Raw genomic sequence first — 25,644 nt, 5'->3', positions numbered from 1 at the left:
GCAATAGATGCATAATAATTAGTACCTCTGCTTTGTGCCTAGGTCTAAGTATGCTCGAAGGAGAGGCGCAAAAACGGGGAGAAGCGGTGCAAAGTGCAGCGGTCAGGTCCTGCATACCCTAGTCGCGCTTCCACAGCACCTGCTTCCCCTGTAAGGCCTGAGACGGTTGACCAAGCTGAACCCTTGTCAGGCATTGTAGCTACCTTCAACACCCCAGCCTCTGCATATGTCACTAAAGATGACTTGGCTACGGCTCTGGCTGGTTTGGAGGGTAAGTTGGCTAGTTTGTTCGCGTCCACCCCCCAGTCTGGGAAAAAACACAACAGGCCCCTTCCCCTGCTCCTGGGCCTTCAATGTACCTTTAGAGGACCCAGTGGAAGGGCATGAGGATGGTTCCTCATTAGAGGGCTCAGCCCTAGGGGAGCCTTCGCAACCTCACAGTCTCATAGGTTGTTAATTCAATCGCTCACTGAGGCAGTGCGTATTGGTTATAAATTTCCCCTTACAGAAATCGGCTGACGTCTAACGGTCAGGGGTTAACGCTGTTACGATATTCCATTCCACCAACCCACGACAGCTTATCGACACTCCACAATCCAGCAGACAGGACTCATTGGATTTTCCCCAAGAATAACGAGACACAGCTCTGTTCTCTGGTTCCAAACAGATTGAATACTTTAATGGTAAACTCAGCTCTTCTTATACAGTTAGCAACCAAATATGGACATTGACTCAACTCAACCCACAACATGACACAAGGAACTTCAATACACATTCCTTTAGATCATGACATTCAGATAATCCACATGAGTTAATTACTAATCATTACCCAGAAGTTCTGACTCTGCGATAAGTTATTCTCACCTGCTACACAATACACATTCCTTTGTAGACGTGTCAGACGTCTGACCTTTAGAGGGTGCTAAGTCACAACACATTATCATCAATAGAACTTCACACAATGAAAGGTTCTTGAGAGGCAGACTTAATTAGCACAATAGACAATAGAATGCAATCACAGCAAGCTTTTATCACTACAGCCAGGTAGACTTAATTAGCATCTCAACAGTCTATGTACCACATTGAATGAGTCACTCACCTATTGACCTGTTGGGGTCAGAATTACCAACTTGTAATATTTCAAGATATCCTGCAATACATGAATTATCATTATTGTCCCATCTCATGTAATTCATGATATCATTTCTCAGTCATCCTATGCCCCTATTGGACATAGGATGACCCTAGAGTCATTAGTGAAGCTGGCACAGGAGTACCCCGCATCCTTCAAAAGTCTCTGGGTATCATGGGCCATTCTGTTACAGTCCCCTTTTCCTCTTTGGGTTCTCTGAGGCCTACTCAAGGGGCACATGCTTTTCCTATGCACCCGTTGCTGGAACAGCTTATTTATGCTGACTGAGAATATCCAGACAGGCATTTTATTCCTCCTAAGAGATTCTCTCAAAGTTTGTCCTATGTAGGAGACACTCACTAAGAAATAGTGTCCCAGCGGTAGATGCTGCCGTTTCTTCCCTAAATAAAAGTCTTACTTGTCCAGTTGACAAGATCCAGCAGATAAAAGACTGGAGTCTTTGCTTAAACCCTCATTCGCCAAGGCCAGTGCGGTTGCACAGCCTGCGATAGCAGCTATTGATGTCTGTCAATTCCTTAAGGATAAGGTGAAACAGGCCGTCAGAGGGGAAGAAGTCCCAGTCCTCCGGAACTTAAGGCCCTTTGTGTTGCAGTTTGACACCATTAAGGATTACATCCATCAGACGTCACGTCTCGCTCTTCTGCTGGTACACATGCGAAGAATGCTATGGCTTAAGCATTGGTCAGCAGCGTTGCCTTGTAAAAAACTGTTGACTAGGTTTTCTTTATGGAGAGCGTTTATTTGGGGATGACTTAAATAAGTACATCCAGAAGATCTCGGGTGGAAAGGGTACCCTTCTTCCTGTGAAGAGAAAAAGTAAGCATCCTTCATTTAAACGGTCTGCCTCTTCGTCGCCTGGTGCATCAGCCTCCAGGCAGTCACGATGGCCTCTGCCGTCAGCCCCTAGAGGAAGGCCCCAAAGCCAGGCTCGGGCCAGAGAAAAGTCTTTAGGGCAAAAATCTGCTAAGCAGAGTCCCAAGGCCTCCCGCTTGCATGGGAGGACAGCTCCTGCAGTTTGCAGGAGCCTGGCAAGAGGAGATTCAGGACAGATGGGTCATCTCCATAGTTTCTCTAGGCTACAAGCTAGAGTTTTGGTATTCTTCCGCCTCGTTTTCTAAAATTGGGCATTCAAGGTCCCAGTAAAGAGAGCATTGTCTTTTCAGGCACTAGACCTGTTGCTGTCTCAATGGGTGATCATTAAAGATGAGCCGAACACCCCCCGGTTCAGTTCACAGCAGGACATGCGAACAGGCAAAAAATGTGCCCATAACTGTGCCCGATGGTTGTGGGGTTTGCCAGCAGGGATCTTTTCAAAATGGTAAACAAAAAAAAACACAGGAGACAGCTTGGGACAAGTCCTTTATTAAAAATAAATACAATTCCAGCCATGTATTTCATTCTCAGGAACCTCACATTTTTATTTAAATCTTGGCACGGGGTTCCCCTTACACTTAATAGAAATACCACAAGATGATGGATAATATCCAATACATGTGGTAATAAGTGGTGAAACACAACTGAATAAAATAATGTGAAATACCATATGTGGTTAACGTAAAATAAATGGATTCCTTCCAGGCAAAGACACTGAGTGCTGGAATAACCGGTTGACTGTAGGTATCAAGGATACTTCATACAGGAAAAAGGTGAGGTAGTCTTACAATGAAAGATGGACTCATCTGTTATGCAACAGTGGGTCAGATAAGCTTGTGGTCTCAAAGACCTGGATCTGTGTGGCAGGGTCTCGCTGGTTGTGCAAACGGTCTGGAGAGATTCTGTGAGGCAGGTCCAGGGAACTGGGATAGAAAGACAGTACTCCTTCCGCTAGCAGGTGGATGTGAGGATAAATCAGTGTGGACTCCAAAAATGACAAAAGCAAAAGAAAAAGATGCTCCAAATGGTGCAGGTCATAAAAAAAACAATGAAGGTTTATTGAAATAAAATGGTCATACAGGAAATGACACACAAATAATGATGATAAAAGTGATCATATACAAATAAAAGCAGTATGGCGTGCAATGATGCAAGACTGACGCGTTTTGACTAAGAGTAGTCAACAGGGGCATATTTCTGCACCCCCATACTGCTGACTTTTATAAACAGAGTGGCCCAGAACCGCCCACGAAAGGCGGGACAGGACAGGAAGTGATGTCAAGCCCTCCTTCACTCAAACAATTAATATTTAAAAGACAAACACAAACTTACTATGCTTGTATACAGATCATCTAACCTATTATATAGTGATATATGTATGACCTAGTCACATTAATACATGATGTATAATGGCCTTATTGAGGGGATACATACATATTTGCACTCCAAGCCTCTCTTTTTCGGCGATAAACGCCCCCATAGGGGCCTATCCAAGACTCGGTATTATATATAGAGAAAAACAAAAAAACTGCGCTAATAATAACACTAAAAAGTACACACTATAGGCAGCAGCTGGCATGCGATACACAAATGACATAAAACAAAAAACAAAGCCGCGCCCCAGACACTAAAACATATTCAATAAAGATCTTAGAGGATAAAGGTGTATTAAAGTCCATATACATGCATCTTGCACCATGGATCACTCTCAGATATATACAAGTCCGTAGGAAAGTATGGCATAACACTTGAGTAATTAGCATAGGACTCCTATTGATTAGATCACTGCAGATAAGGTCCTAAGATTCCACACCACCAAGTGACAGGTAAAACAATGTAGGTGAACCCTCCACCGAAATAAGAGGCCGCTTACCAGAGGGCAAGCAAATTAAGCATTTGGCTATAGCCCAGCCGCGGCCTTTGCTCCACAGGAACCCAGGATGGAAGGGGTTAACAGCAGGCACTCGATGGCGAACCAGCTCCAATTCATTCGATTAGGACATAAAAAAAGAGGTGCACCATAGCGTGACTCCGTTCACAAAAGGATTTATAAAAAAAATGAGATATACTCACAAGCATAGAGATTAAAACAGCATGTAAAAACAAACAAATGCCGGCCAGCATACAAGGAGCCCTCCTCCTCTGCGTGGTGACGTCACTGCGTGGCCTTTTAGACGCGTTTCGTCATCAACAGGATGTTTTCAATGGGGGTAGGGCTTAACAGTGATTCACCATTTATATAAGGCTAACACTCATTTTGAAGAGCGGAGCAATAGCTACAGAAATGCCATCTTAAGTATGATCAAAATGCCCTCACTTGGCGGCGCGGCGCTATGCCACCGGGCAGTAAATAATCATATTTGGAACTTTTAAAATCCTCAAAATGACAATCAGGGTGCATCTAATAAAGAATAAAAAAAGGGGAACAATTTTGCAAGCAGCGCGCAATCAGAAGGGAAGGCGAAGCAAGTATGGCCTGGCACAAGCCATCTCCCCTCGCATTCAATCCCTCCGGCCGCTCTCGCTCGCCATCTAGTGCTTCACATTAGGAAGTACAGATGGAAAGTAAATGCAAAAATCTTCATCTTAAAAAGGAGAGCAGGAGTACTTGGAACTATCGATGCCTCAAAAAGGCATAATCCTCTCAGAAACGGGCCATCCAAGAAGTCACATTGCTGGGCAAGATATACCACAGCAATAGGCGGAATACTCCAAACACCGCCCAGTATGGTCCAGGGAATGCCGATAAATTAGCCCCTAGGTTACATAGATTAAAAACCTCAAGGAATATTAAAGACCTGCTGTGCTGGTACTAAAAACCAAGACGAAAAAAGGCGAATAGTGTGAAATTAGTGTGATCTAATCCAAAAGTATTTCTCAACCACCCCTAATATCGTGAGCAGCCTCCCATCAAGAGGGATGGCCTGCATCACTAATGTGTTATGGGATACCCATCTACTTTACATTCCATAGATAGTATTGGATAACTTTAAAAAAAAAAAAATATGTATAATTATAATATTAGATTATTTTAATTCATCCGTGACCCACTACTAGGGTGCATGTCCCAATAATAAATAGCAACCCTGGCATGTACCCCTAAAGAGATAGGGTTCTCCAAATGTGACTATACTAAGTGATTAAAATAAAGTGAAACCCTCATTAATATGGGTTTTGCCCTAAACAATGATTTGAATAAGATCAAGAAAATTTGGGCCACCAAATTCTCTTAAATAAGGACATTCTATATATAAGAAAAAAATTCTATTTATGTGACCAAAAAATGTAAAAAAGTGTGTATTTGAATTATGAAAACAAAAAAAATAGACCTGCTTCTATTGGTGCCATTCACAGTGAGTAAATATATCATGCGTTGTTAATAAATGCATTTACATCCGTTTCTATATTCAACCCGTAGGGGGTGTATGTTTTTAAGCGGTGAATCCAACCCATTTCCATTTGTGAAATTTCTCTCACTAGGTTACTCCCCCTCCAATGTGGCTTATATTTATCGATCCCCAGAAAGAGAGTGTTTGATGGATCTTTTTTGTGTTTCAACTTGTAATGGTTGGAGACGGAATGATTTTTAAAACCAGCTAGGATGTTGGTGATATGCTCATTCACCCGGACCTGGAAGGACCTTTTGGTCCGACCCACATATTGCAGGCCACACGGGCACTGCAAAAGATACACTGCGCCTGTGGAGGTGCAGGTAATACAAGGTCCGATCTTATATTCCCTACCGGTAGCTGTAGAGGTAAATGCAGTTACGCACCTCTGAGTATTGGAATTCGTAGCACAAACCCTACAACGTCTACACCTGTAGTAGCCTTTAAGTTGGTCGAAAAAGCCTGTTCCCCCAATGGGAGGGTCAATAACATTAACTGCTATTTTATTCCTTAAAGACTGTATCCCCTAAAGATTACTCAAGGTTTGGGGGGCAAAATATCCTTCAATAAAGGGTCACGCTTGGCTATGTGCCAATGTTTATTGACAAGATAGGTAATAGCCCTATGCTGAATGGAATAGGTGGTTATAAATGGTACCCCCTCGGGGAAATTATCCCCCTCCACAACCACCTTATCGCGTTAGGAGACCGTCCCTTTCAGTGGCCAAAACTTGATTGAGGGACCCTTGTAAGGATTTCTGGGAATAACCCTTCTCAAGAAAGCGGTCCGTCATCATCCCCGCCTGAGTCAGAAACTGCTGGGGATCTGAGCAGTTCTTCCTCAGTCTGAGGTACTGGCTCTTAGGGAACGCCCTGAGCCATGGCTCATGGTGGCAGCTATTTGTCGGGATGAAGGAATTGCGGTCCGTATCTTTAAAATATGTAGAAGTAGCAAATTTACCATCCCTGATCTCAATCTTAAGATCCAGATAGTGAACATCGGTCTGGCTGGCCTCATACTTCAATTGTATCCCTCTGTCGTTAGAGTTGAGGGACACTATGAAGTCAGCCAGATCTTGGTGCTCACCAGCCCATAGGAGGATGTCATTGATATATCTAGCCCAAAAGGACTAACTGAGGTACGTCCCTTGCGTGGATGACACCCTCCTCCCATTTGGCCATAAACAAATTAGCCAGACTGGGGGCATACTTAGCCCCCATGGCAACCCCTGTGTCTTGTCTATAAAAGTTATTATCAAACCAAAAATAGTTTGATGCCGCTGCAAACTTCAGCAGGGACATCACAAAGTCTACCTGCTTGGATTGCAGCCCCAAATCCCTGGAGAGAAAACATTGGACAGCTTCAAACTCCAATTCATGGGGGATGATCGTATATAGAGATGCGACATCTATAGTGGCCATCCAGATGTTAGCTGTAGCAGGAAATCCAGACAAGATGTTCATGATATGTCTGGAATCTTTAACATAAGAAGGAATCTTCTTTACTAGTGGTTGCAAATAAAAATCTATATATCTGCCCACCCGGGAGGTAATTGAATCAATGCCACTCACTATGGGGCGTCCCGGGGGGCAGACTGGATCTTTATGCAATTTTGGTAAGTAATAAATAGTTGGAGTGCGGGGGGCCTTCGGTATTAAGTAAAGTTTATCCTTAAGAGATAGTATTCCCTACAGCTACCGGTAGGGAATATAAGATCGGACCTTGTATTACCTGCGCCTCCACAGGCGCAGTGTATCTTTTGCAGTGCCCGTGTGGCCTGCAATATGTGGGTCGGACCAAAGGGTCCTTCCAGGTCCGGGTGAATGAGCATATCACCAACATCCTAGCTGGTTTTAAAAATCATTCCGTCTCCAACCATTACAAGTTGAAACACAAAAAAGATCCATCAAACACTCTCTTTCTGTGGATCGATAAATATAAGCCACATTGGAGGGGGAGTAACCTAGTGAGAGAAATTTCACAAATGGAAATGGGTTGGATTCACCACTTAAAAACATACACCCCCTACGGGTTGAATATAGAAACGGATTTAAATGCATTTATTAACAACGCATGATATATTTACTCACTGTGAATGGCATCAATAGAAGCAGGTCTATTTTTTGTGTTTTCATAATCCAAATACACACTTTTTTACATTTTTTTGGTAACATAAATAGAATTTTTTTCTTATATATAGAATGTCCTTATTTAAGAGAATTTGGTGGCCCAAATTTTCTTGATCTTATTCAAACCATTGTTTAGGGCAAAACCCATATTAATGAGGGTTTCACTTTATTTTAATCACTTAGGGTTCTCCAAATGTGACTATACTATCTCTTTAGGGGTACACGCCAGGGTTGGTATTTATTATTGGGACATGCACCCTAGTAGTGGGTCTCGGATTAATTAAAATAATCTAATATTATAATTATAAAACTTTTTTTTAAAGTTATCCAATACTATCTATGGAATATAAAGTAGATGGGTATCCCATAACACATTAGTGATGCAGACCATCCCTCTTGATGGGAGGCTGCTCACGATATTAGGGGTGGTTAAGAAATACTTTTGGATTAGATCACACTAATTTCACACTATTCAACTTTTTCGTTTTGGTTTTTAGTACCAGCACAGCAGGCCTTTAATATCCCCTGAGGTTTTTAATCCATGTAACCTAGGGGCTAATTTATCGGCCTTTTCCTGGACCATACTGGGCGGTGTTTGGAGTATTCCGCCTATTGCTGTGGTATATCTTGCCCAGCAATGTGACTTCTTGAATGGCCCTTTTCTGAGAGGATTATGCCTTTTTGAGGCATCGATAGTTCCAAGTACTACTGCTCTCCTCTTTAAGATGAAGATTTTTGCATTTACTTTCCATCTGTACTTCCTAATGTGAAGCACTAGATGGCGAGCGAGAGCGGCCGGAGGGATTGAATGTGAGGGGAGATGGCTTGTGCCAGACCATACTTGCTTCGCCTTCCCTTCTGATTGCGCGCTGCTTGCAAAATTGTTCCCCTTTTTTTATTCTTTATTAGATGCACCCTGATCGTCATTTTGAGGATTTTAAAAGTTCCAAGTGAGGGCATTTTGACCATACTTAAGATGGCGTTTCTGTAGCTATTGCTCCGCTCTTCACAATGAGTGTTAGCCTTATATAAATGGTGAATCACTGTTAAGCCCTACCCCCATTGAAAACGTCCTGTTGATGACGAAACGCTTCTGGAAGGCCACGCAGTGATGTCACCACGCAGAGGAGGAGGGCTCCTTGTATGCCGGCCAGCATTCGTTTGTTTTTACATGCTGTTTTAATCTCTATGCTTGTGAGTATATCTCATTTTTTTAATAAATCCTTTTGTAAACGGAGTCAGGCTATGATGCACCTCTTTTTTTATGTCCTAATCCAATGAATTGGAGCTGGTTTGCCATCGAGTGCCTGCTGTTAACCCCTTCCATCCTGGGTTCCTGTGGAGCAAAGGCCGCGGCTGGGCTATAGCCAAATGCTTAATTTGCTTGCCCTCTGGTAAGCGGCCTCTTATTCCGGTGGAGGGTTCACCTACATTGTTTTACCTGTCACTTGGTGGTGTGGAATCTTAGGACCTTATCTGCAGTGATCTAATCAATAGGAGTCCTATGCTAATTACTCAAGTGTTATGCCATACTTTCCTACGGACTTGTATATATCTGAGAGTGATCCATGGTGCAAGATACATGTATATGGTCTGTATTATATATACAGACAGCCTAATGGTAAGGTGACCAATAAGCACTGGGATAACTCTCATTGCTTTCATAACATGGATTAGAGCCAGTTATAGAAGTACCGGTAGCTATTCAAGACTGTTGCAAAACACTATCCTGTCTGCCTGGAGCAGGATAAGCCAATACTTTTAACTCCAAGCATACGCCAAACTCTTAATTGGCGGTCTAACCGAAAGTTTGCAGAAGGGGAAAGACCTTTCGTACTGATCACTTGGAAGATGGTGACGACCGATGCCAGCCTTTTAGGCTGGGGAGCATTACTAAGAAGAGAATGCTTTTCAGGGGGAATGGTCAGAATCCGAGAAGACCTTGCCCATCAACGTTTTAGAATTTCGGGCAGCACACCTGGCCCTACGGGGATACCTTGTCAGGAACTAGTCTGACAATGCCACGACGGTGGCCTATATCAGTCTCAAGGGCGGCACCAAGGGTTGGGCAGCCCAGAAAGAGGTAAACCGTATTCTGGTTTGGGCAGAAAAGCATGTTCCTTGCCTATCTGTGGTGTTCATCCCATGGGTAGGAAATTGGCAGGCAGACTTCTTAAGCCACCAGCCGTTGCTCCCAGGGGAGTGGTCCCTACACCCACATGGCTTTCTGGCCATTTGCCGTAGGTGGGGTATCCCGGACTTAGATCTTCTGTGTCCAGGTTCAACACAAAACTAGACAAGTTTGTGCCCAGTACAAGGGACCCACTCGCTTGCGTGACATATACTTTGTTAACTCCTTACAATCAGTTGTTTCTGATTTATGCGTTTTCCTCCAGTTCAGGTGCTTCCGTGCCTGCAGCACAGGATCAGAAGGTAACAAAAACGGGCGGTCCTGGTTGCCATGGCATGGCCCAGGAGGTGCTGGTATGCAGAAATTGTAACAATGGCAGGGACAGATCCTTCGCCTCTATCACTGCGCAAGGATTTGCTGTCACAAGGGCCAGTATACCATCCTGCCTTACAAACGCTAAATTTGATGGTTTGACTGTTGAGGCTCTCGCTCTAAAGCACAGGTGTCAAACACAAGGTCTGCAGGCCGAATCCGACCCTCCAGGCCATTTCATGTTCCCTCCTTTGGTCCTCCTCCAGACCCTTACATTCTTCTTTCAAGCAATGCATCCAGCGTCTTCCCAGCAGCAGCATAAGGTAAGGGTGTGCACTTCTGATGGTGAGGTGGCTCTTGACATCTAATGTAAGGGGAGGGGATGCGCTGGACATCTAATATTGCAGAACCAACCGGCCCTTTTGAGGACAATCATAATGCTGATGCGGCCCATGATGAAACTTAGTTTAACACCCCTGCTCTAAAGGATCGGGGACTTTCAGGCTCAGTGGTAACCACCCTAATTAATGCACGGAAGCCAGCTTCTAGGGCTATCTACTATAAGGTTTGGAAAGCCTATGTTTCCTGCTGTGGAAACAAGGGTTGGCATCCTTTCAAAAATAGCATAAGCAGGTTTTTAGATTTCCTACAGTCGGGAGTAGAGATAAAGCTAGCCTTAAATACTATTGATGGTCAAGTCTCAACTTGCCAGTTCTTTTTTTACAAACCTCATGCTTCTCACTCCCTAGTGCAGGCCTTTATGTAAGGCGTAACGCACATGAATCCACCAATTGAGTCACCTCTGTGCCTATGGTATCTGAATCTGACTTTGTCAGTCCTTCTGGGGCCTCCTTTTGAGCAAATGTGTGATGCCCCGTTGGACACGGTCACAATGAAAATAGTATTTTTGGTCGCGGCACTTACGCAAAAGAAGAGTTTGCAGCTTTATCTTGTAAATAACCATTTCTGGTGATTCATAGGGACAAAGTGGGGTTACGTCCCCGGCCATCTTTTCTGCCTAAAGTAGTATCCAGTTCCCATTTGAACCAGGATATTCTGCTGCTTTCATTTTTTCCAGAGCCAAATTCGGCAGTGGAATAGTCTTTTACAGTTAGCTTCTGGAAGCAACTGCTCGGATACGGAAAACTGTCACGTTGTTTGTGTTTCCAGTTTGCCCCAGAAGGGGACAGGCAGCATTCAAATCATCCATCTCTAGATGGGTTTGTCAGATCATTACTCAAACATATGATTCAAAAGGGAAAGTCCCGCCTTTCTGTCCCAAGAGCACACTCCACCTGGACAGTTAGTGCTTTTTTGGCAGTGCATCACCAAGCCTCCATATATCGAGTATGCAAGGCCGCAACTTGGTCATCTGTTCATACATTCAAGAAATTTGACTAGGTGTGGGTCAACAGGAGGATGCCGCCTTTGGGCACAGTGTTTTTCAGGCGGCAGTATAGGTTCTCTTGTCTGAGGGAGGTCTGCTTTGTTTGTTTGTCTCCCTCTTTTCAGATGGCATTGCTTTGGGACATCCCATGTAGTAATTACTGGTGCTCTCTACGTGATGTACTAAAAGAAAATAGGATTTTCTATAACAGCTTACCTGTAAAATCCTTTTCTTGAAGGTACATAACGGGACACCAAAGTCCCTCCCCTCTTTTCGGATTATTATATATTGTTGTGCTACAAAACTGAGGCACTACCCATGTGGGCGGGGGTTATATAGGGGGGGCTTCTAGTCTTGATTATGCCAGTGTCCATCACCTGAAGGTGGCCTATAACCCATGTAGTAATTACCAGTGCTCTGTGTCCCGTGATGTATCTTCAAGAAAAGGATTTTACAGGTAAGCTGTATTAGATTTTTGGATTTGGATACATTCAAAGTAAGAGTTTTTTTTAAAAGTGAAGTTATTTTGGCAAGTTCTTGCTATATTCCTAACCTATTTCTTTTCTGTCCTGTCAATGATGTCAGGTATTTGATGACTTCATATTTATTTTCTTCGCAATGGAGATGGTGGTGAAAATGGTGGCCTTGGGGATTTTTGGGAAGAAATGCTACCTTGGAGATACATGGAACAGATTGGATTTCTTCATTGTAATGGCTGGGTAAGTCAGAGTTTGCATGCTTTTTAATGAGCAGATTAAAACCGAGCAGAATTCATTAAGCCATGTTGGAGATTAAAGAAAAGAGAGCTTTGTGGTGACAGCTTTATTCAAATACTAAAGAAGTAAACAAATTACTGGAGAGCTGGAGACCCTGTAGTGTTAGAACATAGGATGGTATGAATCATGCTTTTAGCATTATTGATATTACTATTAGCACGCGTCACAATTTAATGGTACTAGCCAGACTGTTAGAAAGAGAATATTAACAAAAGCAAATAAACAACAACAAAAAAAAGCTAAAAAGTATTAATGCACTTCCAGGCTTATTTTAATTAAACTGTGCAGAATGCATTGGCTGTATGCAAGTTAGCTAAAGTAAACTGAGGCTTACAGCACTTTACATGGCTACAGTAAAACAATTACTGTGGCTTACAGCAGAGTGCACATTTGACTTAAATTAACACTGTAACCATGTAAAAAAAATAAAAACAAGACCAGACAGCAAATAAAATCCCAAAAATTAATCTACCCCACCTCCCAACACCACCAGACTCTGTTGTCTTCTAATGCCAGGCTGCTTTTAGATTTACCCATACAGCCCCCCCCCCTCCCCCACACTGCATGGGTTAAATACAGTTTGGCTACAGGGAAAGGAACAAGCACAAATATTCCTATTCACTGGGCTTTTTTTTTTCAAACAATAGGTGCTGGAACTTAACCACGATGCCACAAAACCCCTCCCCCTACACACACCCTCCAAATCACATCAAATAGTGGGTGTGGTCAGTCAAATTTCACGAACAGAAGAAGGGTCTTAAAGGGGCATTAAATACCAGTATTGCATTACATACAGAGTGCAGAGTTGTCACTTGTAAACACAGAAACCAGACTTCTGTGTTTACAGGCGATTTTGGTGAGCAGGCACCATAGGGTCTGAGCCAGAGGTGGTGGAACGGATTTCCCCCTGGGAAAAAAAGCCCTGCCTATTCCAATTTTCAAAACTTCTTTAATCATTGGCTTTTTTTTGCAGAACTACACACCCCAGCTCTCTGATCAGGTTTATCAGGCTATTCGTGAGAAAGCACTTTTGAATTTTTTTGAAAGCCTGGAGAATATTGTTTTTAGGCATACAGGGTTATTTTCAATGTGAAGAATAGACTGTTGTAGATGTTCTGGGGCAGGGGTCAAGTCCTGGGGAAAAAAAGTGTGGGAACTCCCACCCAAGATCCACTCCCCCACCAAAAAATAAATAAAAATTGATACGGTCATATGCATAATTACTAAACTGCATGTTTCGATCCACTGTACCTTAGTAATCCTTTACGTTACTGGCCGCTTCCTGTATATGGATTCATCTGGTAGTGTGCAGGTATTTAAGCAAGTTCGTTCTAAGTCCCGCGATAACTCGCGGCTGACCTCCGCAATGTCTCCTGGAAACAATGACAAAAGCTCCCAGGAGACATTGCGGCATTGAGGAAGTGACGGAATACCCGCACACTACCTGATGAATCCATATACAGGAAGCGGCCAGTAACATAAAGGATTACTACGGTTCGGTGGCCCCTGACAGTGACTCGAGCTGGGCATTGCCGCTTAGTGAAGGATTGGCTCGGGCGGCTCGGCTGCTCTAGTCCTGCAAAGGGAACTGCGTTCCTGCTGTGAAAAAAGTGCAGGGACGCCGTTCCCACGCATTCCCGCAGGACTAGAGCCCTGTTCTGGGGGCAATAAATCTACACCGCTAAACATATGCTCCTTAGGCCGCGTACACATGGTCGATCCATCCGATGAGAATGGTCCGACGGACCGTTTTCATCGGTTCACCGCTGAAGCAGACTGATGGTCTGATGTGCGTACACACCATCGTTCCAAAAACCGATCGGGTCAGAACGAGGTGACGTAAAACACACGACGTGCTGAAAAAAACGAAGTTCAATGCTTCCAAACATGCAACGACTTGATTCTGAGCATGCGCGGGTTTTGAACCGATGCTTTTGTGTACTAACCATTGGTTTTGACCTATCGGTCAGCGGTCCATCGGTTCGATTTTAAAGCACGTTCTCTAATTTTTGTCCGAAGGACAAAAGATCGATGGGGCGTACACACGGACGGTTTGGACCGATGAAATTGAACTTCGGTCCGTTTTCATCGGTTTGGACCGATGGTGTGTACGCGGCCTTACAGAACACAGAAAGAAAAGGAGACTGGAGACTTTACGGTTTAGATGAGTCAGTGGTGCCCCAGGAGAGCAGAGTGAGGAAAAGCCGTGAGAGAGATGCATCAAGGGATAGTGTTCAGTATTACGTGTACAGGAGGTATAGCAAAAAGTGTGGTAAGCATATACCCACATTCATAAGGATGCTGGATACCAGTCTTGGAGTCAAGCAAACTAGTTTAGCAAATGTGGAGAATGTGTCTCCATGTAGAATGTGGGTGGTCACATGTATTACTATCAGGTTCCAGTAAACAATGTTGGAAGGGATGAGGCCCCAAAGTGGAACCAATATGTGGTCAGCGAAGGTGCCCATAAAATAAATAAATTAATAGATTCTTTTGGAAGGTGGATATTTATTTATTTTTCACAAGAACACATTAAAGCATACAATCAGTGCATTTTGTGGCTCTTTTAATTGCCACTTCATCAGGAAAAGGTGTCCAGTATACTGGAAGAAATCCCTAAAATTATAAATAAAGCAATTTTTTCAGAGTAAATCCAAATGGTGAAATGTGTGTGTGTGCGTGTATATATAAAAATACCAATTAAAAAGTGGCAAGAAGACACTTTAGTTATTGTGATTATGGGTAAAATGCATACCGTTTTAAAACTGTAAGGTATGTATATTGAGTGTTTCAGTAATCTACATATGTTTCTTCTAATTTTCATTTTTTTGTGGTTTTTATGGTACTATTACTGGTAATGTCTGTATGTACATAAAATGCTTCTCTTCTAATTTAATAATTATTCAAAACTTTGAGCAGTACATTTAATTCACTATGTAGGGGATTATGCCAATGCCTCAATGTGCAAAATGGTGAGTGTATATCAATAAAATAAGTCAGTTAAATTTGTGGTGGTTTTTAGTGTGGTGACTGATGTACTACATCTTAAATTATAAAAAAAGACAGGAGGGCGGCATTAGCAACGATTCAAGCTGTGATACTTACTGGTTATATTTGTATTAGTATAGTGTTATAGCATTTAACCCATTATATGCTGGAAAGATAATATTGCATGATGTGGATTGCTTAGGGTAATAATGGGAATAGCTTGCACAGAGATTATATACAGTAATGAGATTGAAATTTGTTTGAAGATGAATCCTACAATCTTTTCTTTACTCTTAATTCAAATGGTGTACAGTATGAAGGGGTAAAGCTATGAGGCCCTGAATGTTTTGGAGAGGAAAAAGATACTGGGGCAGATTCATGTACAATGGCGCAGATTTGGACCGGCGTAGCGCATCATTTTTAGACTACGCCGGCCCAGCGCGGAGAGGCAGTTAGGTGATTCATGAAATTTTTTCTGTGTAAGATGCCCCAGCGGGGCGGATTTTAGACGGCGTAAGGCCAAATGGGAGTCACCCTATGCAAATGAAGTGCCGACCGTGGCGCAGGGGTCACGCCGGGGCGCATCTTAGACCGCGCATGCGCAGTGACCTCCAGGGGGTAAATGCCCCAATCTGCACATGCTCAGAACTGCGCCCCGGCGTGACCCCTGAGCTACGCCGGCCCACTGCCAACGCCCAGTCCATAAATCAGCCCAGACTTCCGCCCTACAGTTGCAAATGTACCCAAGCATTTTTTTTCCTGCTAGGTCGTTTGCTAGTGTGTGCAGGGGCAGTTATGGCTGATGAAGATTCCTCAGGTGGGCGGATGACCAATTTCAGCCCAGAGGAGAGGGCTGTAATTATCGAGGGCCTCTCCCAACATGGGGACTGCCTCTATGGGCCACAGAGTGCCTACACTGGAAAGGCTGACAAAGCCAGAATTATTGCGGATATTACAACCCAGGTCAATGCTTTGGGGGTGGCGGAGAGGGAGCCCAAGCACATCCGCAAGAAGATCAATGATCTGCGTAGATTAGTGAAAGAAAAATTGGTGGCCCAAAAAAAGCATGCCAGTGGAACAGGAGGAGGACCAGCCAGAAGGATCACCCTGACACCGGAGGACCTTGTCGTGGCCAGGTTCCTGGCTAGGGAGCTGGTGGAGGGCCTGGAGGGCTTTGATTCTGGGGATCAGCCCTTGAGAAGAGGCAAGTGTGTTTTATCTTCTTTCGGGTGTGTTGCATGTGTGTGTGTGTGTGTGTGTGTGGAGGGGTCAAGTGTGTGGGTCCACCAACATCTGAATGTTTTGTGTCCTCCACAGATGTGCAGGATGGAGCTGGGCCATCATCGGCTGCAGACTGACCCACCACATCCAGGGTGGAGACTTCCCCTACGTCTGTGCTGGAGGAAGTGGAGGAGGAGCAGGTCGTGGTAGAGGAGGAGACTCTTTATTTGTTGTTGGAGACCCCCATTCCTGGCCCCTCCCAAACCTCCCCCCTCATGAGAGTTACCCCCTCAGGGCTCTCAATCCCTATCAGGGATTCCCCATCTAGGGACCCCAGCCCCTCCAGGGCCATCCCCTCACGGAACACCAGCCCCTCCAGGGCCAGCCCCTCACGGAACACCAGCCCCTCCAGGGCCAGCCCCTCCAGCCGGCCTCAAGCCGCTCCTGCCCCGAGGAAGGCTTTAAAAAAAACGAGGGGAGTCCCTGCAGAGCTGGAGTTCAGTCTGGCAAGGGACCAAACCAGACAGACCCGCCACATTGGGACTCTTGCGGGGGATCTGACATGGGTCGCAGCTAGCCTGGCGTCCTCTGCCGAGAGCCAGGCTGCCTGCACTGTGGCAGTGAAGGAGGCCGTTACGCAGCAGGCTGGGCAGAGTCGGCTCCTAAACGAGAGCCTGTAGGACGTTGTGGGTAACGGGGCAGCCCTTCTGTCATGTCTGGGGGACCTGCAGGACACCACATCTGAGCTGGTTGCTGAGGTCCGGAGCTTGGCAGGTGCTGTCAGAGAGGAGGGGAGGCTGACACGGCGCTAGCAGCGCAGCACTACCATCCGCCGGCTGCGGATGCAGGCTGCCACCAATAGCTACCTCCACCAGCTAGCCGTGGCAATGGAGGGCAGGCAGGCAGCTATGGAGAGACTGGGGGAGGTTCCACCACCAGCCCCCCCAGCTCCACCAGCCCCCCCAAGCCCCGGCTTGCACCAGGCAACAGCGCCCCAAAACCCTAGGGACAAGAAAGAGCCCACGTCAGGGCCGTTGATTTTTTGGCCTATTTATTTTAAACTCAGGTTATGAGTATTTTTTATTTATTTTATACTCAGGTTATGAGTATTTTTTATTTATTTTATACTCAGGTTATGAGTATTTTTTTGGATATCCCTGCACACGGGGAGTAGTGCAGGCTTCAGTGTGAATGGTGTGTGAATGTGGGGAGGGGGTGACACTCCTGCCATTAAAGTTTGTCACCCTCAGTCAATGGGGAGAAGTGATCCCCACGACCCGTGTGAAAATGTACAGCAACATAATTGGAGCCTTGGCACGGCGTTGCTGCTCCCTTGTACCATGGGGGGTACTTTGGTCTAATCCAATTCAATGTGGATGTGGGGTGTATGTGCTAGGGACCACAGTGGTGTGCATGCATGCATTCTCATTGTGCCATGTTTAATGTGTGTGTTTAACGTGAAAAGAAGCGTTCCACGAGGCATCTCCTGACTGCTCTTCCATCAGCAGACAGGGTAGCCTCTGGCAGGGGGGGGATTGTGTGGTTGGGGGGTCAGGTCATCACGTATGTCAATCTCCAGGCCCCTTCTCACTGCGAAGTTGTGCAGCATGCAACATGCACCGATGATCTGGCACACAAAGTTTGGGGAATACAACAGGATACCCCCAGACTTATCCAGGCATCGGAAACGTGACTTCAGGAGGCCAAATGTGCGTTCCACCACTCCACGGGTACGTGCGTGTGCTTCATTGCATCTTCTCTCTCCTGGGGTTTGGGGGTTCCGGAATGGAGTCAGGAGATGGGGTCCTAGTGCATATGCCGCGTCACCTGGAAGGGAAAAGACAGGAGGATGTTAGTCATGCATGTGCCCCTCGTGATGTCTGCATCATGGGGGGGGGCAGTCATACCTGTCACCCATGTATCTCACCAACCAGCCAGCTGTTCCCGTACACGTTTTGTTCTAATTCTGTTGGGATGTTGCTTTGATGGTATATGAAGCTGTCATGGCTGGATCCTGGGTGTTTGGCACGGACGTGCCATATGAGGCATTGGGCATCGGCTATCACCTGTACATTGATGGAATGCCAATGCTTCCTATTGCAGTATATGTGCTCCATGTCACGGGGGGGCTGTAGTGCCACATGGGTGCAATCAATGGCCCCCACTGTGCGTGGGAATCTGGCAATTTGGTAGAAATCTGTAATTGTCTTCATCCGATGGACCTCCTGGGTGGGTTTTATGATTTGGTTGGCCATGCGTCTCAGGATTGCAGGGACAACCTGGTGCACACATCTGCTCATGGTGGATTGTGACATCCCAGCCACAGCTCCACTTGTTCTCTGAAAAGATCCAGTGGCCAGGAAATGCAGTGTTGCCATTACCTTGACCAGAGGCTGCACTGCATGTGTGCGGTGTGTCTTGCTGGTGATGTCATCCTGCAGGATTCTGGTTAATTCCAGGATGGCCTCACGGCTGAATCTGTAGGTGCGATACACCTCCAATTCCCCCATGGCAAAGACGTCAATGCGCGTGCGGAATATCCTCTCCCGTACCCTCCTACGTGCCCGTCGACGCAATAGTGCGAGGACCACGGGCTGCCCCTGGCATGTTGGCACACAGATGTGTTGTCCAGCAAGTGTTGTTGCTCAGGTCGTCTGTAACGCTGCTGCTTTAGCTGCTCTCCAGCTGACCTGTGCAAGTCTGGTGCAAAGTTACCCCTGCTTTATGAGGGGTAACTTTGCGCCGGAATTTCCAGTTCCGCGCACCGGGAGTAGCCTGCGCCGGTCATTCGTAATTTGGTGAATCGGCCCAACAACCTCATTTGCATATTTAAAACACAAAAACCATGGCCGCGCCAGATCCGACCAGCGTAAATCTGCGCCAACGCCGCACCGGCATTGAAATGTTACACCGAGGCGAAGAAGTCTATTTGGAGGCGTAATCTGGTTCTCTGGGTACGGCGCAGCGATCCGCCGGCGCAAATCTGCACTTACGCCGCACATCTAAAAAAAAAACGGTGTAAGTGCTACATGAATCTGGCCCACTGTCTGCAACACATAGGCAAGAGGCACTGCCTGTAACATGGAGGCTAAAAGCACTGAGGTTGATTTACTAGCTTGGAAAGCGTGCAGAAATTTCACTTCAAAGAATCCTCAATCATGTACAAGGAAATAAAACAACATTTTTGGCTGATGGAAGTCACAGAGCTGTATCACATTCACAAAGCCCTTTGTAATATTTCCTTGCAAAGTAAACCGCATTTTTTTTTACAGAGGCACTTAAGGTAGTAAGGGAATTTTTCTCAATGCTTAGTGAATCTGGTAAAACAGTCTGTTTGTCTTTAAGTCAATACCACCCAGGGGTGGACTGACAATCCATGAGACCCCCAGGCAGTGAGAGATCATGGGGGGGCCCCTGTGCCCCTGCCCACACGCAAGCCACACCCACACTTGGCTCCACCTACATATTGTAATGCCTACATTACATGAATTTGTGATAGCCATGCTCCACATATTGCATCTCAGCTGCACAGAAGGGCCTATCAGCAAATTGTGAAAGCTGCTGGGCTCTCATGTTCAGGAATGGGCCAATACCGAATTCTTTCTGCAGCTTAGGCTCACAGAGATTTCCCTTGCCATTGCTGTGAAGCAACCAAACACCCAACAGGGTCAAAGGTGACGGCCATCTGAGAAGGTGCCCTACAGCTTCTCAACCTCGCCTCCAGGAACCTCTGAGTCTGATGATTTGGTTAGAAAAGAATTGCTGCTCCAAGCCCAAGACCTCTGAGGCACACACCCTATTTAAAACTTTCAGATACAGGCTCTGCAACAACTTAGGAGAGAAAAAAGAAAAGTCCTGGATGGCCGCACACCATTGAAGGCATCTTTATTAGTATCTAGAATGGCAAATAAAATCCAATACAGTCACTTCATGTTTCGGCAAAGACAGGGAAAAACAGTTGACGCTTTTCACACCATATATTGGTGCTTAGTCATAGTTAAGCACCAATATCAAGGTCTGACCGTGTATATATGTAGAGGGAAATTAAATGGACAACCAATCCGTACAAAGATGTATTGAAAAGACCCACCCCTACATGATCAGACCTTGAAAATTTAAAATGGAAGACACCTGAAGAAAGGAGGCAATGAGACATATAAATTTATATGAATAAATATAGAACCAGGGGTGTGCTGCAGGGTATTGATGCTCACTACTGGGGATCTATTTTTGCAGGGGGGGTCTGTTGTTGCTGGGAAGGTCTATTGTTGCTGGTGGGTGAGCTATTGTTTCTGGGGGGGGGGGTCTTATGTTTCTGGGGGTCAGTTGTTGCTAAAAGAGATTTACTGTTGGGGGAGTGGTCTATTGTTGATGGCAGCCAAAGAGTCTTTTAATGCTGGCTGTGCGGAGATCTGTTGATGCTGCTAGGAGTCTATTGTTGCTGGGGGGGAATTTTGTTGTGGGTGGTCCATTGTTGTTAGGGGGATCTGCTGCCTGCAGGGGATCTATTTTACTGCTTTTCTTGATATTACCAAATTCCATACAAATTACTTGGCACCACAAAATGATACCTGGTTCTATATTGTCTAAAAGGGACGGTACTGGGAGGTGGGTAGGGGTGGAAAAAAGAGGTGACTCGGAAAGGGGGAGTTCCTGCAGCTATTGTCTGTATAGAACCATCTGTCACGTGTAATGGCAATCTCACCTTCAAGGTGTGTCCATAATGATGTAATAATAAATTGTTATAAAACAGGTAACACTGTGCGGATGAGTTTACAATAACAGCATCATTTTAAATAATACACAATATACACAAAAAATTACTGATCACTGCACATGTTCTAAAAACAGTGAGGGCCAGATTCACATAGGTTAGCGGATCTTTAGATCAGCATAACCTATGTGATGTAAGATCCGCTGCCGCAAGTTTTTGAGGCAAGTGGGTAATTCACAAAACACTTACCTCAAAACTTGCGGCGGCGTATCGTAAATCCCCCGGCGGAATTCAAATTCCACGGCTAGGGGGAGTGTACTATTCAAATCAGGCGCGTTCCCGCACCGATCAAATAGCGCATGCGCCGTCCGGAAATTTTCCCAGCGTGCATTGCTCCAAATGACGTCGCAAGGACGTCATTGGTTTCGACGTTTACGTAAATTACGTCCATCCGTATGCGCGAACGACTTACGCAAACAACGTAAAAAATTCAAATTTTGTCACGGGAACGACGGCCATACTTAACATTGGCTGCGCCTCATAGAAGCAGGGGTAACTATACGCCGGAAAAAGCCGAACGCAAACGACTTAAAAAAAAAGCGCCGGGCGGTCGTTCATTTCGGAATCGGCGTATGTCCTCATTTGCATTATCGTCACGTAAATAAAGCAAAAACGCCACCTAGTGCCACATCTGTGTCCATAGTGCCACATCTGTGCCCAGTAGTGCCACACCAGTGTCACCAGAGCCGCACCAGTGTCACCGGAGCCGCACCAGTGTCACCAGAGCCGCACCAGTGCCACAACAGTCCTATACCAGTGCCAAAACAGTGCCGTACCAGTGCCGCCTGTGCCCACCAGTGCCGCCTGCGGCCACCAGTGCCGCCTGTGGCCACCAGTGCCGCCTGTGGCCACCAGTGCTGCTTGTGCCCACCAGTGCTGCCTGTGCCCACCAGTGCTGCCTGTTTTGCTAATCAGTGCACACCAGAGCCCCACCAGAGCCACCTGTGCCCACCAGTGCCGCCTGTGCCCACCAGTGCCGCCTGTGCCCACCAGTGCCGCCTGTGCCCACCAGTGCCGCCTGTGCCCACCAGTGCCGCCTGTGCCCACCATAGCCACACCCGTGCCACTACAGTGCACATAAGTGCCGCCTGTGCCCACCTGTGTCCATCAGTGCCACCACAGTGCTCTGCAGTACAGCCTCACCAGCCACCAGTATGGCAAAAAAAATCTTTACCGGTGAGCAGGCCGTACAGCGTCTACTAGCCATGAGCGATGAGAGCAGCGAGGAGTCTCTGTCCGATTCGGATTCGGCCTATAAACCCGTTATAGACAGTGGGTCGGATTCAGAATCTGAAGAGGAACGTGTGCCCAGGAAAAGAAGGGGTGCTGGCGTGGAGAAGCGGCCTACTCCCAGACGCGCAGGGCCGTCCGCCTCAAGCGCTGTGCCGTCCGCCTCAAGCGCTGTGCCGTCCGCCTCAAGCGCTGTGCCGTCCGCCTCAAGCGCTGTGCCGTCCGCCTCAAGCGCTGTGCCGTCCGCCTCAAGCGCTGTGCCACTGCAACAAAGCCCAGGCACCAGTAGGGTGTCATCTCAGCCCCAAAGGGATAGGGGCCATGCCAGCCTTCCCTATGGCCTTCAAAACCCCCTGTGGCTTCCCCCTAATTCCGGAGCAGCAAATATCCCCCCTTTCACTGCCCAGCCAGGTGTCCAGGTGAACACCGAAAACTTTTCAATGCTTAATTTTTTTAATTTACTTTTCACCGAAGATTTGCTATCCTTCATTGTGGCCCAGTGCAATCTCTATGCACAACAGTACATAAGAAGCAACCCTGGTTCCAGATATGCCCGCCCCTTTGAGTGGAGAGAACTAACCGTTGAGGAATTCAACATTTTCTTAGGCCTAACGTTTACTATGGCACTTTCAAAAAAAAAAACAATTGTACTCCTACTGGTCCACCAAACCCATTCACCACATGCCACTCTTCTCCTCCCTTATGCAAAGATCCCGATATTTAATAATTATGCGGTTCCTCCACTTTAACGACAACGCCCAGTGCCCTCCCCGAAATGACCCTGCTTTTGACAAGCTATATAAAATTCGGCCACTTCTAAATTTTTTCACTCAACGATTTCCCCAATTATATACCCCTGAACAGAACATATCTGTGGACGAGTCCCTTATCAAATTCTCAGGCAGGCTGAGCATCAAGCAGTTCATCCCCAGCAAAAGGGCCCGATATGGGGTCAAAATGTACAAACTTTGCGACAGAGCCACAGGGTACCTCTACTCATTCATGGTGTATGAAGGGAAGGACTCCCAACTGCATCCCCCTGAATGCCCAGAGTATATGGGAGTCAGCGGAAAAGTGGTCTGGGATCTGATCTATCCACTCTTTGGAAAGGGATACCACCTTTATGTGGATAATTTCTACACCAGCTTGCCCCTGTTTCGCTGTCTTTACCTTCGGAATACCCCAGCATGTGGCACAATAAGACCCAACAGAAAAGGCTTCCCGCAAAAACTGGTGGATCAAAAGCTCAGACGAGGGGAGTCTGCAGCATTGAGGAACCAGGAGATATTGGCTGTCAGGTGGAGGGACAAACGGAACGTCCACATGCTTACATCAATCCACGACGACACCTGCGTGGAAGTCCCCAAAAGAACCGGCCCAATCCAAAAACCAAAATGCATCTATGACTATAATTTGTTCATGGGGGGAGTGGACTTCAATGACCAGATGATAGAACCCTACCTGCCCACAAGAAAATCCCGCCACTGGTACAAGAAAGTGTCCATTTATTTTTTTAGTTTGGCCTTTTATAACTCCTATGTAATCTACAAAAAATCATCAGAGAACCCCGTATCATATCTGGACTATCAAGAAGAAGTCATCACCGCCCTTTTGTACCCTGAAAACCCACCGGAAAATATTCGCTCTGATTCTGTGAGCAGACTCCACGAGCGTCACTTTCCTGAGAAAACCCCCTCCCGTGAAACAGGCAACAGAAATCAGAAGAGGTGCCGGGTGTGCTCCAGAAGAGGAATTCGAAAAGACACTGTGTATTACTGTCCCGATTGTCCTTCCCAACCAGGCCTCTGTATTGGATCATGTTTCCGCCGTTACCATACGTTTCTACATTATTAGGGACGTATGGTAAACGCAATTCTAATTTCCTGTAATTTCCCCCCACACCCCTTATGCCACTGCACTCATACCTCTGCCTTCTCCGGAACCGACCATGGCCTGTTATACGACCACTCTTTTGCCTAACCCTAAACATACTTCTGCCTTCTCCGGAATCAACCATGGCCTGTTATACGACCACTCTTTTGCCTAACCCTAAACATACCTCTGCCTTCTCTGGAACTGACCCTGGCTTGTTATACGACCACTCTTTTGCCTAACCCTAAACTGTACCTACCTCTGCCTGCTCTGGAACTGACCCTGGACTGTTTGACCACGTTTTTTGCCTGCCCCTTGGATTGATCTTTTACCCTGCTATACTAGTGGGAACACAGGGGTCTCACATATGTGAGGGGCTCCAGAATTGTTTTTCTGGATGAAAAAAATAATTTTTTAGTTTTCTCATTCCCGGATTAGGGTCTGGTTGCCCGGAGGCTTCAAAGAGATTTGGGTGGGAGAAGCCTCTAGCCCTGTCCCCATTCTTTCCTGGCCCGCTACTTGGACCATGTTCCTACCAGGACGAATATTTTGCCACTGCTGGCACTGTACGGACTATGGACAATATTCCTGCCTGCTGCCTGGACAATTCCATTCACTGTCGTTGACCAGTGATCACGTCTCTGCCTGCTGCCTGGATCAGGGTTCTCCTTCTGTGGACAATTGCACTACTAAAACCACAGTTAATCTTCTTTTTTTTTAACCATTACTCAGCAGAATGTATTTTAGGGTGTAATTCTTGGTATGTACATGCTGTGTTAGAAATATGAAGGCCCTTCAAAAATGTGATAGATTGTAAGGAAATTGGATGTGTAATTTATGTCCCTAGAACACCTGATGGTGCTTCTTGGATGTTGGGCCTCTATGTGGCCAGGCTGTGTAAAAGTCTCACACATGTGGTATCGCCATACTCAGGAGGTGCAGCAGAATATATTTTGGGGTGTAATTTTTTCTATGTACATGCTATGTGTTGGAAATATCCTATAAATGGACAACTTTCTGTAAAAAAAAAATGCGTTTTTATTTTTTTCCACATTTTCCAAAAACATCTGGAAAAAAATGAACCGTTCAAAAGACTCATTATGCCTCATAGATTATACGTTGGGGTGTTAGCTTTCCAAAATGGGGTCACTTTGTGGGCGTTTCCATTGTCCTGGTGCTCCAGGGCCTTCAAAAGTGTAATAGGTGGTTGAGAGATTAGATGTGTAATTTATGCTTCTAGAATGCTAGAAGTTGCTACTTCGGTGTTGGGCCTCTGTATGTGGCCAGGTTGTGTAAAAGTCTCACACATGTGGTATCGCCATACTCAGGAGGAGCAGCAGAACATATTTTGATATAACCTGTTATAATGACAATATGGTGTGAAAAAAAATAAAATAAAAAAAAATCTT

General features: G+C 45.8%; 1 protein-coding gene across 1 annotated transcript in view; it reads left to right on the top strand.

Annotated features, from left to right (window-relative positions):
- CACNA1I (calcium voltage-gated channel subunit alpha1 I) overlaps positions 1-25,644 on the top strand; it is a 2,078,868-nt gene that overhangs the window by 81,479 nt on the left and 1,971,745 nt on the right. Inside the window, 1 exon segment of the mRNA XM_040359583.1 lies at positions 11,960-12,093. Coding sequence (XP_040215517.1) covers positions 11,960-12,093 — 134 coding nt within the window.

Source organism: Rana temporaria, chromosome 7 (assembly GCF_905171775.1).
Source record: "Rana temporaria chromosome 7, aRanTem1.1, whole genome shotgun sequence".
Classification (NCBI taxonomy): Eukaryota; Metazoa; Chordata; class Amphibia; order Anura; family Ranidae; genus Rana; species Rana temporaria.
This window is presented reverse-complemented; position numbering and strand designations above follow the sequence as displayed.